This window comes from Mustela erminea, chromosome 10 (genome assembly GCF_009829155.1).
Source record: "Mustela erminea isolate mMusErm1 chromosome 10, mMusErm1.Pri, whole genome shotgun sequence".
Lineage (NCBI taxonomy): Eukaryota > Metazoa > Chordata > Mammalia > Carnivora > Mustelidae > Mustela > Mustela erminea.
In genome coordinates, this window is record NC_045623.1 from 73,959,732 (window position 1) to 73,980,422 (window position 20,691).

Sequence of the window (20,691 nt, forward strand, 5' to 3'; positions counted from 1 at the left end):
AATATGCCAGCCATTTTCTATCAACAGCTACTTGAACACACATCACGATTTATGAGAGGTCTTCTGAGTACTTTATAAATACTTCTTAAAATACCCCCAAGAAATCAAATGACAGATCTCATCAAAGCAACTGCACTAATAGGAGAAATTAAAATAAGGCATTGACTTTTAAAGGCCAGTCATACTGAAAAAATGCTGAAGATTCAGCAAGTGCTTCCAGGATGCTTTGTATGCTCACAATGCCATTAATAAAAAAGATAAATAATAATAACTACAAATATCATAATCCACCTAAATTTTACCAATCCTGTATATTTTCCTTCTGAACACTTTAGAGAAACCAAAATAACGTTAATTTATGATCATTCAAAAGACCCAAGTTGCTTTGTACATTAAAAAAAAAAGTGCTTTACAAATGTCAAAATAAAAACAGGAGAAATAGCTACATTTCATGAGGAGAACTGCACAGGTTGTTTGTTGAATTCAGTGTTTTATTCTGAAACCTTCACTGGGTCAGTCCTTAAACACATTCAATGTTGGACTAAAGGAAACTGGCTCGTTCTTTATTAATAAGACCAAGACAGGCTGATCTACTTTACAAAGGATGAAAAAATTGATCATAAATTTTAAAAGAAATGTGGTATGTCTTCTCTTAGTGCTAAGGACATTCACTGAAACTCAGTTGAATGCTATCTACAGTCTCTCCATTTTCCTTTCATTATTATACCTTACTTACCTCTTCATGTGCCAAATTACCCAAGACTTCGAAAACAGGTGTCAGATATCTGGCTATCATATATGACTATTTTGTATGTGTGTACATACGTATGCAAAGTCGTAATTTTAAAAAAGTTCCTAAAACTATGTGTAGAGTCAAATATATATTATACATGTGACTTAATTAAGGAGGGGGGTGGGAAAGCAGGCACAGTGGTCAAGAGAAGAACATGTTGACTGTTAACAATCTCTCAACAGTAATATCTAATATAAAAAATTAGACTTGCATGCTACAAAGGTCTGATTTAATTGCACCACTCATTCAATATATTGTAAGTAAGCACAAGCAGCATTTTTTTTTATCAAAGTAGAAGGGTCTTGGACAATTTCTCTAATTATAACTATACATGATGGAATAAAGAGGAACTCAGAGGCATTCTACCTTGCTTCAAATGAATTAAATAAAATTGAAGCAATCCATTTAGAATCATTTTCAAAAGACACTAAGAGGAAGAAGATCAGTAAAAAGGCTTTCTGTTACTCACCTGTAACCCTCTCCTTCGCAGAATACTGGAATCATCCATAACAGATACCAGACACACACACAAAAAAGCCACTCCCCAGACAGTCAACTACTAGTGCCTACCTACTTGCTTACTGCTGGGTAAAGAGACAAACAATCCCTTTCTCCATGCTGTGCCCACTAACCACCACTCCACTAATCAGTTCTCAGTCCAGTATGAGTAGACAAGTCTCTGCCTCACATCAGAGCCACGTCTTTCTTCACAGCAGTACAGACAGATCTCATCTGAATCACCACCAAAATAGAGGAAAATAATTCATATTTGTTTTTCTTTTCCAGGCATACTCCTTTGGTTAAAATATTTGAAGAACCAAGAAAAGGATAAAGGTCCCAGAAAAAATCCAATCTTTGATTTCCTGACTTCATTGCTTATTAAAAAGGTTTGGCAGGCAAACAAGAGAGTCTCCACCTGCAGCTACTGAGCTTTTAAAATCCATGTCACGTTTTCCTTTCCAAAAACAAAACCACTTCACTTACGTTTTTAAAAAGATAACAATTCTTCAGAAATACAAAGAAAAACATATTATTCTGACGCCTGTTTTTAGGCTGAGGCTGATGTAAAACCAGTTATTGTTCTGACTAAGTCGGCAAAATTCCTTTCATCCTTTGTATAGACAAAGCAAATGTCAGATTCTTTCGATACTGTCACAAGCTCTTTTGTTTCTTTATCTCTAGATACGCTGGTCTTCACTTCTAGGGCAGTCAAGAAAGCCTCTTTCTTCAGGAGCTTAGATCACTGCTAAGGTCGGTTTCCCTGCTCTTTTATGTCCTGGAAGGGGCTAGTACACGTGTGGTGAGTTCTGAGCATGGACGAATTCATTCATCTATTCACTGCTGATAGTACTGTCACAGGAAAAGCTCCCCATTCCATCAGACTTCTCAAAGGGCACAGCATGAAAAAGTCTAGTTTTACTCAGGCTTTAATGATCTTGGAATCATTTCTTTGGTCACTGGCTGCCATTTTCAAGACTTCAGCCAAGTTTAAAGATGCTTCTAGTGTCTTAATTTATATTAGAAATACATATACATATATATACTCTTAAAATATATATATATAGTGAAAGGTTAGCTCACATGGTATGATTTTATTAAACACCCTATAAGCAATGTTTTAAACGTTCCAATTTTATACTAATTTCCTGAATCTTAGTAAACACAGGGGAAACATGAAGCAAACTGGTGGTGTTTCCAATTAAGTCACACACACACACAAAAAAAAACTGTTAGCAAAGGCAGCACTATATTTTTAGGAGGAGGGTTAAAACATTATTTACCAATTTGTAATCATTTGTTCTTCAAACTATAGGACATACTATACAAATTATTCACTCCCCAAAGGACTGCAGGAGATAGTGATCCAAATTTCCTAATTTGACAAGTAAAGGTATATATAAACCATTGTTATATTCTCAATAGTATAGAGAGTATACATATAAAAGTATATATAAAGGTATATATAGCATATATGAAGCAGGCTGTTATGGTCTCCTTAGAGACTATATATATTTTACTCCTTAGAGTAAATATAGCAATAACCATAAGACTGATTCAGTTTGCACTCAACAAGGAGAAAAGAAAAGCTGCCGCTCGTATAATTATGGCAGCTGTACCATTAGTCTGGGGCTTAAAAGAAAGTTTATTTACAAAATCTTTTTCTGGTCTTCTTAAAACTGACTGTAAGAACAAGAACTAGCCATACTGCTGAAAATAGCACAGAAAGCAGGATTCATCTCCCTTTCATTCAGCAACAAATTTCTAATCCTTAGACAACCAGTGTGGTCTTTCGTTGTGAGAGCTAATAAATCCACATTTCCATGGACTCTTTCCATCTGCTGCTTTAAACCACTAACGGCTGGATTATGTCTATGGGGAAAACAAACACAAGACCTGAACAGACAGCTGATTTGCATAGGGTATACTATCCCCTATGTGAGCTTCTGCAAAGTTACAGGCTTTTAAAGCCATAGAATTTCTCTATCAAAGTAGATATTATTAACTAAATAAAACATGTATCAGCAGAGACAAGGTTGGAATAGGTCTCTAATTCATCTCCTGAGAAATATAAATGGTGCAGTCTGATAAACTGTTCAGATCAGAAATTCAAAATTCAAACTCTTTATTCATTTACTAATTCAGGAATCATCTATTATGCTAAATAAGCACTGAGATAGGCATGGGGAAAGATTACCAAGATTAACACTACTCATGAACTACAATTCTGCTCCAGAAGATCTCAAATCCAATGGGGAAGTCAAATAGAAGCAAATAATTATGATACAGCGTAAGAAATTCTATCAGAGATAAGACAAAGTGCTAAAAAAGGAAGGTCACTGAGGGCTCAGTTCATTACATCAGGACAAGTCCAAAAAGGCTTCCAGTAGAAGTGTCAATCTGGTCACTGAAACTAGTGTTACAGATTATCAGCCCTTGGCCATGATAGTCTCCCTTTCCCGTACACAGCTTAAAAATCCTCAACCAGTCCGTACTATCTAAAAAATTCAGTTAAAAAAAAAAAACTCCTCTTGGCATTCAAGGCACCCCAGAACACTGAAACAATAAATTGTATCTCCACTACCTTACTGTAACCTGAGCCTTCCAATAAGAAAGAAAAAAACACAGTTTCCTGAAACAACCATCCTTCTCCATCTCGCATCCTTTGTGGTTGCAAAGAAATGCAGTCATCTACCTTATAAGACTGTTAAAAGAATAATTTAAATAACATATATCAATGACTCTTAACTTTTTTCACTATATCTAATGACAAAAGTGAGTGTGCTCTGTGCAAATTTCCTTCCACAACCTGGTTCCTTTAAAGTTTCGTGTTCTAGGGTGCCTGCGTGGCACAGTCAATTAGGCATCTGACTCTTGGTTTCGGCTCAGGTAACAATCTCAGGGTCATGCGATAGAGCCCCAAGTTGGGCTCTGCACTCAGCATGGAGTCCGCTTGAGATTCTCTCTCCTTCTCCCTCTGCCATTCCTGCTCATGCTCTCTCTCTCTAAAATAACCCACTAAAAAAAAAAGAAGTGAATTTTCATACAAATTTTGCATTCTTCTCTCTAACCTAAGAAACCCTTACTTTTTAATATTAATATTGATTAAGTACTGATTAAATTGCAGGAGACAGAAGAAAAACCAGAGAAATGAGAGAAAATAAAATGCTATTAAGGAAGCCAAGAAAAGACTGTTCAGGGAAGGCTGACAATAACAAATGCTGCCAGAAGGCCCAAGAACACCCTTGAATTGACATGAAAGTCAGTGGTGCCCTTTGTAAAAACAGTTTCGGGGTAAATGTGTAATAGGAGCAGAAGCCCAATTGCAGTGGGTTACAGATTAAGTAGGAGATGAGGAAATAAAAACAGAGAATCTAGACAGCATTTCCAGCTTCCATTTAATTCTTTTCTATCCTTTGACAGCCAATTTTCTTAAAAAAGAAGAAGAAGAAGAAGAAGAAGAAGAAGAAGAAGAAGAAGAAGGAGGAGGAGGAATGGATGGTTTTCAGAGCATAAACAGAAATAGAAGGAATACTTCTTCCACTCTAACATTATAAAAAGCAGGTACAGACAACAAAATATCTGTAATCTTACTAGTAAAGAAGCTAAAGAAGTTTCCAAATTAGAGTTATTTTCTCTGCAAAATAAAGAAGGAAATCAGCAGAGAGCAAAGAGGTTGGAGATTTGAGAAGAGCCAGGAAATCTGAAGATAATGTAGAGAACAAGATGATGAGTTAATTAAAGAAAAAGATAGGACTGGTGAGCAATGCTGAGGACTGACTGACATTACCCATCATAATTTTTTTTTCTTTTTTTTTTTTATTTTTAAAGATTTTATTTATTTATTTGACAGAGAGAAATCACAAGTAGATGGAGAGGCAGGCAGAGAGAGAGAGAGAGGGAAGCAGGCTCCCTGCTGAGCAGAGAGCCCGATGCGGGCCTCGATCCCAGGACCCTGAGATCATGACCCGAGCCGAAGGCAGCGGCTCAACCCACTGAGCCACCCAGGCGCCCTACCCATCATAATTTTATAGGGCCACCAATCCGTTCCATATGTGGCTTTTTTCAGTAGACTACAGTGACACAAAGACAAAAGTTTTACCAGACTGATTTACCAGACTGACAGACAAAAAAATGGGACAAAAGTTTTATGACAGGGGCGCCTGGGTGGCTCAGTGGGTTAAGCCGCGGCCTTCGGCTCAGGTCATGATCTCAGGGTCCTGGGATCGAGTCCCGCATCAGGCTCTCTGCTCAAGGGGAGCCTGCTTCCCCCTCTCTCTCTCTGCCTGCCTCTCTGTCTACTTGTGATTTCTCTCTGTCAAATAAATAAATAAAATCTTTAAAAAAAAAAAAAAAGTTTTATGACATTGACTAAAGAGTTAGTTAATGGACCATGGAATCAAAGCTAAAAAGGGAGGAAAGTAAGGATGAAAGAACAGGAAGAAATCAGAAGAATCTAATGGAGATACAGATAAGCCTAAGAACTGGTATGCTTTAAGAATAAGCATATGAGAGGTGCCTGGGTGGCTCAGTGGGTTAAAGCCTCTGCCTTCAGCTCAGGTCAGGATCTCAGGGTCCTGGGATCGGCCCCGCGTCAGGCTCTGTGCTCAGCGGGGAGCCTGCTTCCCCCTCTCTCTCTGCCTCTCTGCCTACTTGTGATCTCTGTCTGTCAAATAAATAAATAAATCTTTTAAAAAATAATAATAATAAGCATATGAATAAGCTGAAATCTACCAGGCTGTAGTGAGAAGGCTATCCAGCATTATGATTTTAGAAGGCGAACATTTCAGTGGTATGACAATGCACAAACTACAGTCCCAAAGAGAGTATACAGGTAGACTAGAAGTAATGATGATAAGGTCCAGCAACTATGATGCAGGAATATTAATAGAGTCCACATGGTTGCTGAATATAAAGATAATGAAGATAATAGCAGGAGTTGGGAGCTTTATGCCTAATGACAGTATCTAACATGAAGGGAGAAATAATTAGAAGATTGGTAAATACAGCATCGAGGAAAAGAAGGGTTTAGACCTAAGGACTGCTAAGAAAAATTACCCTAGTAGTTCACATTGAATTCTGCTGCAAATAAATTTGATTTATAAATGGATGTATTAATTTAACTGAAACCCCTTTAATTCATAATTGAATAAATCTAGGACCCACAAAGGGAATGCAACATGCATAGAAATTATATGTAGGAACGTGTTTCTGCTAGAACATGCATATTTAACTAAATAGAACAGATGGTGAAGGGTTGGTTAGCCTAGAAAAGATGAGAACATCTTCATCAATTATTCTACATTAATTTGGTGTTAATAAGACAGAGGGGCGCCTGGGTGGTTCAAAATTGGTGAAACCAATTCTTGGTTTCAATTCAGGTCATGATCTCAGGATTGGGAGGTCTCAGTGTAGAGTTTGGAGATTCTTTCCCTCTGCCCCTCCCCTCAAATGTGCACACTCTCTCACTCTCTCCCTTTCTCAAATAAATAATTTTTTTTTTTTAAAGGACTATTGGAGGTATACGTGGCTGGTAGAACATGCGACCCTTGATCTCAGGATTAGAAGTTTGAGCCCCACACTGCACACTGAGTGTAGGGTTTACTTAAAAATAAAATCTTAAGGGGCGCCTGGGTGGCTCAGTGGGTTAAAGCCTCTGCCTTCGGCTCAGGTCATGATCTCAGGGTCCTGGGATGCAGCCCCGCATTAGGCTCTCTACTCAGCAGGGAGCCTGCTTCCCTCTCACTCTCTCTGCCTACTTGTGATCTCTGTCTGTCAAATAAATAAACTCTTAAAAAAGAGAAAGACTATTTAGCAACAACTAGGTTAAAACTAAGTTATCTGCCTAAATAAAGTTGAATACATAAATTCTTAGACTACTTTGCATCTACATATGTTCTCAACATAAATTACCATTCTTTCTTTTATCAGAAAGGGAATATCTTGTAACTACCTCAATATGGAAAGCTATAAGGAGCTTTACATGGTAAACATGCCAATGTACGCACAATGAGAAAAGTCAATTTGCTACTAAACCTAAGCCCTAAAGGCAGTCTCAGAGATTTTCTCACTAGACCCACCACAGCCTCTGCCTGTGACACTGCACATAGCACAAAGCACAGAACCTGGAGCTTCTATGGTTCATGACAGGTTCAACAAAAGAGTCTTCTTTATTGTTGGTTACATGGAAACTCAGTCAGTCAAGTAAAATTCCTTCAAAATAGGTAGGCTTTTTATTGAGGAAAAATATGCTCCCTAGGGTAAAAAGACAACTGATTATCTGATATCCCCTATTTTAGAATTCACATATTTTTACAGTTAAGATTCTTCATGAAACCTCACAGGAAATCATTTTCTTTGGGAAGTATTTTTATTTGTAGAATAAAAATTAAGTATCCTCTATGTATCAGGCATTATTCTAGGTAGTAGAGATAAAACTGTTAATTTAAAAAGATAAAGAGTGCTTGGTGGCTCAGTCAACTGAGCGTCTAATTCTTGATTTCAGCTCAGGTCATGATCTCGGGGGGCCATGGGATCGAACCCCGTGTCAGGCTCCACACTGGCCGTGGATTCTGCTTGGGATTTTCTCTCTCTCCCTCTGTCAGCACCCCTGCTTGCTCGCTCCCATTCTCTCTCTCAAAAAAAAAGATTAAAATTTCTGACTTCTTGAAGCTTACATTCAAGTGGGTATAGGCAGACATTAAACAAGTCAATGAGTATATCAAATATACAGTATGTTAGAACATGATAAACATAATAAAGAAAATAAAGAAGGTAAGGGGACAGAAATGTGAGGATTTTTCATGCAAATTTGATATTTAAGATATTGAATATATTGATGAAAAAGCTATTCTAATATATTAAGGCAAATATGTTTAATCAAACCTCTATCAAAATACCCGCAAGACTTCTTATAGGTAGAAACAAACTTTTATTCTAAATTTTACATGAAAAAGCATTAGATAGCTAAAACAATTTTGAAATAGAAGAATAAAGTATAAGGAATCACTCTAACGAATGCTAAGATTTAAGGATGGTCTCATAGACCAATAGAACCCACACAAATATGCCCAGTTTATTTTTGACATGTAAGTGTAAAAGTAATGCAATGGAGAAAGTATAGACCTTTCAATTACCTGTACAGGAGCAAGGGAACATCCACAGGTAAGACAAGACACAAACAGATGAACTTTGAACTATACTATACCATATGTGAAAATTAATTCAAAAGCCATCATGGATTTAAATGTAAAACTACAAAACTTGGAAAGATGATGCAGGAAGATCTTAGGCTCACCTCTTCTCATGGATATACCTGGATAACATCCACATCAGTGTAAAAAGTCCAGGAAATGACCCAAGGCCTGGCAGAACAGACTCTTCCCAGCTAAATGTAGAGAAGAGCCACCTGGAAGATGGTAGAAAGGGAGAAGACACAGACAGCTGGTCTGAGTGCAGGCCCCACCTATCAACAAAAGCTTCTCGGGGGGCAACACAGGGAGACCACCCTGAAATTCAGTGCTACTGGATCTCTGGTCTGAATCAACTCAAGCCCAAGGTGGCCCCAGAGTGGCCCACTAACAACACAGGGACCAAACCCTGCTCACGATAGGAAAAGAGAGCCGTTACAGATGACCAGATTGAAGGTAAATGTGGCTCAACCACAACAGTAAGGTGCACACATCACATGTAGGAGGAGACATCTCTGAAGCACCAGGTTCTGGTGAACAACAGACACAGCACTGCAGGGCACTGCAGGGCACTACAGGACCTCTTCTTGACTACTTACAAGATGACTACTTAAAAGAGCAAGAGATGTAGCTGACAAAATGAGGAGACAGAAGAACAAGTCCCAAGTCAAAGAAGATGACAAAATCACAGCAGGAGACCTAAGCAAAACAGAGGTAAGTAATGTGCCTGATAGAAAATTTAAAGTAATGGCCACAAAGATACTCATGGCATTTGAGAAAAGAGTGAAGGACCTCAGTGAGACCCAAACTAGATAGAAAACGTAACAAAGAACCAGTTAGAGATGAAGAACTCCGTAAGTGATATTAAAAATACCCTAGAGGGAATAACAGTAGACTATAAAAAGTGAAGACTGGACAAGTGACCTGGAGGACAGAGTAATAGAAAGCAATCAAACTGAACGAGAGAAAAAGGAATAATAAAAATTACAACAGACTAAGGGAACTCAGCAACACCATCAAGCACCAATAACTCACATTACAGCAATTCCAGAAGAAGAGAGAAGGAGAAAAAAAAAGTATTTGACGAAATAACAGCTGAAAACTTCCTGATCTGTGATATAATTTAACATAAAGTAATTCATAATCAAAACTATGTATAAGGTCAATTTTCAAAACTTGCAATGTACTTGATTACAATTGAATAAGTTCAAAACTTGATATCTCCATTTGCCCCTCCAGATCATCCTCTGTACCCCAAAATGTAGGCTTATTATGAACTATATCAGAAGGTTCCCTTGCCCTGCTCTGTCCAGTTGGATTCAGCCAACAGGTAGCACCAACAAAAGGTCAGAGAAAGAAAAGAGGATAAACAGAGAAATTAGGGGGCAATTTATTTTCCTAAGGTGGTTCCTAGAGGGTCAAGTTAGGCTGGCTGCATCCCACTACCACAAGTTATGCCAATTATCAGGTCACCTTCTACATAAATAGCCCCTCTAACTCCCAAGTTCCAAGAATCAGTTCCTCCCCTCACCCTCACCCTTTCAGGATTCAGGACTTGCTATTAAGCAGAAGGTACTATACGTTTGTTGCCATTTCAGTATACCCCACCCATATCCCTTTATTAAAATGTCATAATTTGCCTGTTCTGTTTGCTGCCAGGACCCTAATATGTGGAATATAATTAAATGTATTCTTCTCTTTACTTGCCTATTCTAAAGAACAGAAAATCCTTTCTATTCATAGAAAATATTACGTAATCAAAACCAAATTCTTCCTATATGTAATCCTGATCAAAGTCTTCAATATCCAAACAGAAAATCAGTAAATCCAGGTGAGGGGCGCCTGGGTGGCTCAGTGTTAAGCATCTGCCTTAGGCTCAGGTTATGATCCCAGAGTTCTGGGATCTAGTCCCATATCGGCTCCCTGCTCAGCAGGAAGTCTGCTTCTCCCTCTCCCACTCCCCCTGCTTATATTCCTTTTTTCACTCTCTCTCTGTCAAATAAATACATCAATCAATCAATCAATCAATCAATTCAGGGTAGAGGAATGCAATTCAAATAATCCAACCTGCCAAAGACTTTCCCCTCCATTTACTTACAAGTCTTAAAATAGACTTCAGAGTCAGAACTTGTCTTGAATGCCTGCTCTAACATTCACTTAATGTCCTACAGCAAAGTATTTAACTGTTCTGTTCAGTGTTTTATTCCAGGCACCTAGTATAGTGTTGATACATAGCAGGTACTTCACAAATATTTGTGGAATAAATGGACAAACGAACATACCTCTCCAAGACTGAATTTCCTCACCTATGAAATAAGATGACCTCACAATGTTCCTGAGAAAATAAAGGATAATATATGTAAAGGAACCAAAGTTTAGGGTCTAGTAAAGATCATTACTTTTCTACCCCAACTCAAATATCTCCAATAATCCTACCCTATCCACATGAAAGAATAATGTACCAATATCCAACATCTTCTCAATCTTTCCTCAGCATTCTTAAATACACCTATGATAGCAGTACATGACATTAATAATACATTTAAAAGACTTTCTGTACAAGATTTAAAACAAAAACAGAACAAAACCTATAGCTTTTAACTGGTAGTTTAACAATACCATTTTTTTACATACGTGATATTTTATGAAACACTTGTAAAAACATTCCGTCATGTATTCTAAACCTCAACAAATTCAACAAGAGGTCTTTCAATAGTTCTAATCAACCAGTTTAAGTAAAAAAAAATATTTTTTAATTTTAAATGTCTTTTAAAAACATGAAGCCCACTATTTTTTAAGGTTATATACCTTAAATTCTCTAATAATTTACAAATTATTGCAGAAGATATGATAAATCCAAGTTTGGATTTGTTTAGCAAATCCAAGTTAAAATTCAGCTCTGAATTTGTTCAGGAAAATAACTGGTCTGTTCTTTTGCTTCTTTCTTAAAGATGTTCATGAGAACAAGCAACCAAGCTGCTAATGTCCTATTCAACTTATGAAAATCTCTCAATTTTTAATATCAAATCTCTTATGAAATATTACCCTCGTACTTTAAAAAGACACTAGGTGGCATTAGAAACATGTTCCTCTTACAAAAAAGAAGAAACTAAGACTGCAAAAGACAGCAATTCTCAAATGGACAGTGAATGATCTAAACTCCTATAAATCTTACTAAGTTGAATACTTCACTATTTTGCCCTTTCACATATAAATTTTTCGTGCTCTCCTATCTTCCTTTTTGTTCTCTGTACTCTTTTGCATGATTTAACCCACAGCTTCTAAATCCCTATCTATAGCTCTAAAACTGATCTACTTTACTCTAGGTGTTTATTTCTAACTCTTAAAAGGTTATCTAACAAGTGGATATCCGCATTCAAAAAAATAAAACTGCACCCCTCTATTTCACACCATATACAAAAACTAACTCAAAATGGAAGTAAATATCAAGATAAAACCATAAAACTCTTAGGAGAAAGCATAGGAGTATTATTTTCATGACCCAGGATCTGGCAATGTATTCTTAAGATGGGAGACTAAAAGCACGAGCAAAAAAAGAAAAAAATAAATTAGACTTCACCAAAATTTTTAAATTTTATACATCAAAAGATACTATTAAGAAAGTGAAAAGAAAATACAGAATGGGAGGAAATATTTGCAAATCAACATCTGATAAGGATCTAGTATCCAGAATATATAAAGAACTCTTACAATTCAACAACAACAAAATTTTTAAACAGGCAGAGTACTTGAATAGACATTTCTCCTAAAAATACATGTAAATGATTAAAAAAGCACATTAAAAAAAGATGCTCAACATCATTAGTCATCAGGGAAATGCAAATCAAATGAGATACCACTTCATATCCACCAAGATAGTATAATAAAAAATAACGATGTTTTTAAATGGAAAATAAGTGTTGGCAACTGTGTAGAGAAACTGGAATCCTTGCACATTGCTGGTGATGATATAAAATGGTATAGCAACAGTATCCCAATTTCTTAACAAGTTAAAGATAGAATTATCATACAACCCCTCAATTTCCACCCCCTAGATTTAAACCCCAAAGAATTGAAAACAGGTACTCAAACATGTATACATACATACATGTTCACAGCAGCATTATTCACAACAGCTAAAAGGCAGAAACATTCCAAATGTCCATCAACAGATGAATGGATAAACAGTGTTAAATACATACAATGGCGGGGGGGGTGCCTGGGTGGCTCAGTGGGTTAAGCCTTTGGCTCAGGTCATGGTCTCAGGGTCCTGGGATCAAGCCCGTCATCAGGCTCTCCGCTCAGTGGGGAGCCTGCTTCCTCCTCTCTCCCTGCCTGCTTCTCTGACTACTTGTGATCTCTGTCTGTCTAATAAATAAATAAAATCTTAAAAAAAAAAATACAGGGCGCCTGGGTGGCTCAGTGGGTTAAGCCGCTGCCTTCGGCTCAGGTCATGATCTCAGGGTCCTGGGATCGAGTCCCGCATCGGGCTCTCTGCTCAGCAGGGAGCCTGCTTCCTCCCCTCTCTCTCTCTGCCTGCCTCTCTGCCTACTTATGATCTCTCTCTGTCAAATAAATAAATAAAATCTTAAAAAAAAAAATACATACAATGGGAAAGTATTCAGTCACCAAAAAAATGAAGTACTAATATATGTTAGAATATGGGCAGACCATCCAAACATCATGTTAAGCCAAAGAAGTCAAACACAAGGGTTACATGGGGTAGGATTCCATTTATAGGGAATATCCAGAACAGATAAATCCATAGAGACAGAGCGCACACTGACGGTTGCCAGAGGCTGAGTGGAAGGGGAAAGAGAAGTGCTTAACGAATAAGGGGTAAACTTAGGAGTGACAGAAATGTTTTACAAATGAACAGAGGTGGTGGTTGCACAACACTGTGAATGTACTAAATATTCACTAACTGTTCACTTTAAAATGGCTACACTTACGTGAATTTCATCTCAATAAATTATTTATAAAAGCATACCTAGGGGTGCCTCGTGGCTCGGTAGGCTAAGCATCTGCCTTCAGCTCAGGTCTTGATCCCAGAGTCCTAGGATCTGGCGGCCATCGAGCTCCCTGCTAGGTGGGGAGCCAGTTTCTCCCTCTCTTCCTCATTTGTGCTGCGCTATCTCTCTCACTATCTCCATCTCTCTCTCTCAAAGGAATTAATAAAATCTTTCCAATAAATAAAATAAATAAATGGGTATCTATACCATATGACCCATCATCAGTATGCTAAGAATCAGACTCATTAATTTCCTCTCCCAGCTTGTTCCTTTTCCTACATACCCAATTTCAATTAAAGTTACCACAATCTAACCCTCAAAGTTATAAATGAATTCATTCTTATTTCTTGATTCTCTTCTATCTAATCCAGCAGTTTCCCATGAGTATAACCTATATTATAAATAACTGCTTCTATTACTATTTAAGGTACCTAAAGGCATGCAAATAAAGAGTAACATTTAGTTCATACTTATGACAAATCTGGCACTATGTTATTTTACATAGATTGTCTCACTCTATCCTAACAACTCTATGAGAAAGCCCTATAATTATCTTGATTTCAAAGATGAGAACACAGATGATTAAAGTTCAGTGACTTCCCTAGGTTTATATGATTACTAAGTGGCAGGATAAGAACATAGAGTATAGGCCTACAGCTTTAGCTAGTATTTACTTCCTTTGTAAAGTAGAAAGCATTCACAAACATTTCATTCAAATATATATTCCTGAGTAGGAGTAAAAAGAGTAGAATTAATGGGTAAGCCCATAGGAGTTACTCACAAGTATTACTTATCATGATTTCTGGATTTGTATCTCCAAAGGAGGTAGGGATATTTTTTGAAAATTCAAACAAAACCAATTATCTCTTTGATGGCTTAACAATGTTACATGTTACTCTCCATTTCACCTTAACAGTGTTACATGTCACTCTCCATTTCACCTTATTGTAAATGCACTTCATTTTGTCTCTATCCCATTAAAAATTAATACTCAACAGCAAAAATTATTTATAGTCAGATTTTTTTCCCTCTTATGACTTGTGCCACCTTTTGTACTCTAAGACATATTTACCTCACCCAAAATCAGAGACTTTCTCTTGTGTTTTCTTATACATGTTTTATTATCTTATCCATTTCAAGTTAATTTTTGTATATAACATGAGGCAAAGGTCAAAGTTTTTTTTTTTTTCCCCATGTAAACTGCTCCAGCAACATTTGCTGAAAAGACTATTATTTTTCCTACTTAATTACTTTGGCACATTTACCTATTTCTGGACTTTATATTCTGTTCCAGTAATCTACATGTCTATCCTTATATTGATATCACACTGTCTGGCTAACTGTGTTTTTATAGAAAGTCATAAAATTGGGGGAAGTGATTCCTCTAAAAAAATTTTTTTTTTTTAGATTTATTTATTTGAGAGAGATGGTGAGAGAGAGAGAGAGAGAGAAAGAGCGTGAGCAGGGGGAAAAGAGGGAGAGGGAGAAGCAGGATCCCCACCAAGCCAGGAGCCTGATGTGGGGCTCGATCCCAGAACCCCAAGATCATGCGCCAAGCCAAAGGCAGACGCCCAACCAACTGAGCTACCAAGGTGCCCTGAAGTTATTTCTCTAAGTCTCGTCTTCTTTTTCAATATTTTAGTTATTCTAGGCCCTTTGCATTTCAATATAAATTTGAAATCATCTTGTCACTTTCTGAAAAAGACTGGGTTTTTATTTTAATAGGATTGCACTGAATCTGTAAATCAATAGGGAGAATTTACATCTTGATATCAAGTCTTCTAATCCATTAACATACTATATCACTTTATTCATTTAGGGCTTCTTTAATTTTTCTCAGGAGTTTTTTTTAAGATTTTATTTATTTATTTGACAGAGAGATCACAAGTAGGCAGAGAGGCAGGCGGGGCAGGGTGGGGGGGGGGAGTAGGCTCCCCACTGAGTAGAGAGCCTGATGGGGGGCTCAATCCCAAGACCCTGAGATCATGACCTGAGTCGAAGGCAGAGGCTTAACCCACTGAGCCACCCAGGCGCCCCTCAGTAATGTTTTATAGTTAAAATGTACTGGTCTTACAAAGGAGTTCTTAAGTTGATATTTACTTGTTACATATTTTTAAGCTATTGTAAATAGTAGTGATTTTTAAAATTTCAATTTCTTTCATTGCTGGTATGGAGAAATACAACAGACTTTTGCTTTTTTTCCATATATAAATTTTTGTATACAACACAGATAAGAAAATGAAAACATGAGCCACAGACAGGGAAAAAATATTTAAAAGCATATTATCTGATACACAACTAGTATCAGAATAAACAACTCTTAAGACTCAGTATTAAGACAAACAGCTTAAAATTTTTTAACTGACAAAAGATTTGAACAGATACCTCATTACAGAAGATATATGAATGGCAAATCAACACACACACACACACACACACACACACACACAAATAATTCGACCTTAATAGCCATCAGAGATGCAAATTAAAATCACAATTAAATACCCCTACACACCCATTAGGAAGGCTACGATTAAATTAATAATACATAATACTGACAATGATGTGAAGCAAATGTTAGTGGAAATGCAAAAATGCCACTTTAGAAAACAGTTTGGCAGTTTCTTATAAAGATTAACATACACTTACCATATATCCCAGCAATCTCATTTCCAGGTATTTATCAGGCAGAAAGGAAAGCAAAAATCACAATGATAGAGAACAGATCAGTGGTAGCCAAGGGCTGGGGCTGGGGAAGGGAACAGACTGCAAACAAGAGAAGGGAATATTTTGGGGTGACAGATATTTCAATACCCTGATTTTCTACACCATATCATGTTTTGGTGATAGTGACTCAACTATATATATCTGGGAAAGTTCATCAAATTGTACACTTAAAATGGGTGAACTTTACCCTGAGGTAAATGATACCTCAATAAAACTGATTACAATACAGATACAGAGATCTTCAACTCTCACAGCAGAAAATGCAAAGTTACAGCTACAGAATGGCATGACTGACAGGGGAAGTTGCTGAGTTTAGAATCTCTCTGTCACATAGAAGTGGGTAAAACAAAAATTTGTGGGTATTGCTTTTTGAAGTTATTATATGATAATTAAAGAATAATCATGTCCATCAAAAGATGGATGGATAAAAGAGATGTAGTATATAGATACAATGGAATATTACTCAGCCATCAAAAAGAATGAAATCTTGCCGTGTGCAACAATGTGGATGGAACTAGAGGGTGTTATGCTAAGCAAAATAAGTCAAAGAAAGACAAATACCATATGATTTTACTCATATGTAGAATTTAAGACACAAAACAGATGAGCGTGGGGAAGGGAAGGAAAAATAAAATAAGATGAAAACAGAGAGGGAGACAAACCATAAGAAACTCTTAACTACAGGAAATAAACTGAGGGATGCTGGAGGGGAGGTTGGGGGAGTATAAGTGGGATGGACACTAAGGAGGGCACTTGATGTAATGAGCACTGGGTGTTATATGCAACTGATGAATCACTAAATTCTACTCTTGAAACTAATATTACATTATATGTTAACTAAAATAAACTTACATTAAAAATTTTTTTAATCACAAAGATCTAAAAATGAATTAAGCTTAACCATATTTCAAATGCTTAAGATAAAAAGAATGTTATGAGAAGTTTCTAAGTAGTATCATGGATTTTTAATTCCTTTAAAAGTGTAGCCCATATATGCCCACCTCAAGAAAGTTCTGAGCTATTACTTTTTTTTAAGATTTTATTTATTTATTTGATAGAGAAATCACAAGCAGGCAGAGCAGTAGGCAGAGAGAGGGGGAAGCAGGTTCCCCACTGAGCAGAGAGCCCAATGTGGGGCTCAATCCCAGGACCCTGGGATCATAACCTGAGCTGAAAGCAGAGGCTTAACCCACTGAGCCACCCAGGCACCCCTGAGCTATTATTAAATTAAAAATACAATAATAGTTGTGCCTAGGTGGTTCAGTCATTTGGCATTTGACTTTTTTTTAAGATTTTATTTATTTATTTGAGAGAGAGGGAAAGCAAGAGGGAGAAGGAGAAGCAGAGAGAGCTGAGCAGGGCACTGATGTGGGACTCGATCCCAGAACCCTGAGATCATGACCCAATCCAAAGGCACACACCTAACCAACTGAACCACCCAGGTGCACCAAGGGCATCAGACTCTTGGTTCCAGCTTGAGTCATGACTGAGCATCTGCATTGGGCTCCACGCTCAGCACCAAGTCTGTTTGAGATTCTCTCCCTCTCCTGCTGTCCTTCCCCTCCTCTCTCTCTCTCTCTCTCTCAAATAAATCTTAAAATAATTTTTTAAAATATAATAATAATGAAAACTTTAAATAATCAAAGTCATTAAACACCCACTAGAATGACTATAATTTTTTAAAAAATAACAAATTTTAGTGAAATGTAGAGAAACGGGAACTCTCATACATTGCTGGTGGGAATACAAAATGATTTTCAATGCAGTCATTGTGGAAAACAGGTTAGTGGTGCCTCAAAAAGTTAAACACAGAATTACCATGATTCAGCAATTCCACTCTTAGTTATATATCCAAAAGAATTTAAACCGAGAACTCAACTACAAGGTAGATAAACCTCAAAAACATTATGCTAAATGAAACAGATCACAAATTACAGGATTCCCTTTATATGAACTATCCAGATTAGGTAATCCATAGAGACAGAATGCAGATTGGTAGATGCCAAGGATGGGATGAAGGTGGAATGGAGAGTGACTGCTTAATGATTAGAGGTTTTTCTCTCAGGGTATATAATGTCTTCAAACTTAACTCCAAAGTTCAATCTAGTGTTGAGCTCTAGTTCTTTAAATCTTACTTTTTTCTCTGTTAAATCTCATTTGCTGGTTCTTCTTGAGCCATCATTTCTGTTTTTGAGGTTCTGACTGAATGTATTCAACATGGAAAATGTGCCATCAGCATATGTGATAAGCATTCCTTCTATGTGTTAATTTAAGAAGTTGATGAAAATGATTATTAAGGGGTGCCTGGGTGGCTCAGTGGGTTAAAGCCTCTGCCTTCAGCTCAGGTCATGATCCCAGGGTCCTGGGATCGAGCCCCGCATAGGGCTTTCTGCTCCGCAGACAGCCTGTTCCCTTCCTCTCTATCTCTCTGCCTACTTGTGATCTCTGTCTGTCAAATAAATAAATAAATAATCTTTTTAAAAAATGATTAGTAAGGACAAGAATAGAGATCTGTGTGACATCATTTCAGGCTGGTACTGACACATTAAAAAAAAAATCAACCTTCTTTTGCAGACGTTATACTTCAAACAAGTATTAATCCAACCAGCTGTAATATTAGCAAAGATATTCCAAAAAGTTCTTTACTCATTTAATAAGAAATAATACATTGCTTACTATGTGCCACATATAATGCTACATGTAGACAGATGGACCAAGTCATTCTTTGCAAATGATCATTCCCATTGTTAAAAAGAAAACCACAGACTCAAAATGGCATCCCTTAGGTTAAGCCTAAAGTCAGAAAGACAATACCTAACCTAACTGTAGTTTCAATCCCCAACAATATAACCTTTAACCCATCTAAAGGATTTTCCCAGTCAATACTAGGAAATTTACTAATAGACTCCTCCTCCCCTTAAGAGGACAAACTTGCCTAAATAATGCATTCCCGGGGTGCCTGGGTGGCTCAGTGGGTTAAAGCCTCTGCTTTGGGTTCTGACTGAACGTATTCAACATGGAAAATGTGCCATCAGCATATGTGATAAGCATTCCTTCTATGTGTTAATTAAAGAAGTTGATGAAAATGATTATTAAGGGGCGCCTGGGTGGCTCAGTGGGTTAAAGCCTCTGCCTTCGGCTCAGGTCATGATCTCAGGGTCCTGGGATGGAGCCCCACATCGCGCTCTCCGCACGGCAGGGAGCCTGCTTCCCTTCCTCTCTCTCTGCCTGCCTGTTTGCCTACTTAAGATCTCTGCCTGTCAAATAAATAAATAAAATCTTTTAAAAATAATAATAATAATGCATTCCCTGCTAATATTAATAATACTTCCTTTTTTCTTTGTAAACCCTCTTCCATCCCTTAAAAACCTTTTTCTTGCTTAACTCCTTGGAGCTCCCTTCTACTTGCTGTCTGATTCAGAAATCATTTAATAAAGCCAATTAGATCTTCAAATTTAGTCGGGTTGATTTTTGTTTTGTTTTTAACACTGTAAAGGCATCATTCCTATAAAGGCAATGTCTGCCAACAAAGTAAAAAAAGAATCTCAAAAGCAAAAATAAGCAAAATAAATCAATCAGAGAAAGACAAATACTGTATGAGTACTATACATGTGGAGAATCGGTCAAACCCTACCAGTTAAAAGATTCCTGGGATTCACAATCCTCCTACTAAAATGCCAATATTCAGTACTGTTCACTGCTTAGGTCACCCTTTATACTGAGACATACATTACTTGAATCCAACATTCTGATTTCCAAGAAAAAGCATCCAAGTCTAATCCTTCCATCTGCAATCTCTGTGTCCAGTTTCTCATTATCTATTTGTTAATCTCAATGAAAACTCATCCACTGAATAATGATTATTAATTATTATACATTATAATAACCATTATAGGAAGCTATTGAAAGATAATCAAGTGAAAGGTTAAACATTGGTGCTGCACAAATATTAGCCAAATGAAAAAACTGGAGGACAAAGCTAAAAGAAGTTTACTCAGTTAAAGGTATTGTAGTAGCACTGTGTGGTAACAGATGGGAGATGCGCTTAAGGTGAACACAGCATAACATACAGACTTGTGGAATCACTATGTTATACACCTGAAACTAACATAACATTGTATGTCAACTATACTTCAATTAAAAAAAAAAAAGAAACTAAAGAAAGAATAGACGTGATCAATTTGTCTTTGAAATAAGACGTTAGAGTGAAAAGCGGCCTGGAAAGGAAGACTGAATACGGTGTTCACATAATAAGGACACTACAATGATCTCAGCAAAAAGACTGTAATTATGGCTTAGAATGGGCTACAACTGTGGTGAAAAAATGTAGACACCTGGAGATATTGCGCATTAACACTGTCTGGGTGACTGGGTGGGGAGGGGAGGAAGGGGAGAGGAGGAGTCAAAGAGTTCCAGGTGTCGGGGCACCTGGGTGACTCAGTGGGCTAAAGCCTCTGCCTTCAGCTTGGGT

General features: G+C 37.2%; 1 protein-coding gene across 9 annotated transcripts in view; it reads right to left on the reverse strand.

The window, feature by feature from the left end:
* Positions 1–20,691, reverse strand: part of MAST2 (microtubule associated serine/threonine kinase 2) — a 208,289-nt gene that overhangs the window by 149,415 nt on the left and 38,183 nt on the right. Inside the window, exon 1 of one of the 9 annotated variants that reach the window (XM_032361581.1) lies at positions 1,263–1,489. The exons of 7 other annotated variants lie outside the window; for them this stretch is intronic. In XM_032361581.1, coding sequence (XP_032217472.1) covers positions 1,263–1,301 — 39 coding nt within the window. In that variant the 5' untranslated portion in view covers positions 1,302–1,489. Of the gene's footprint in view, positions 1–1,262; positions 1,490–20,691 lie in introns of those variants that run through there. One more of the 9 variants, XM_032361584.1, reaches the window with a different exon arrangement.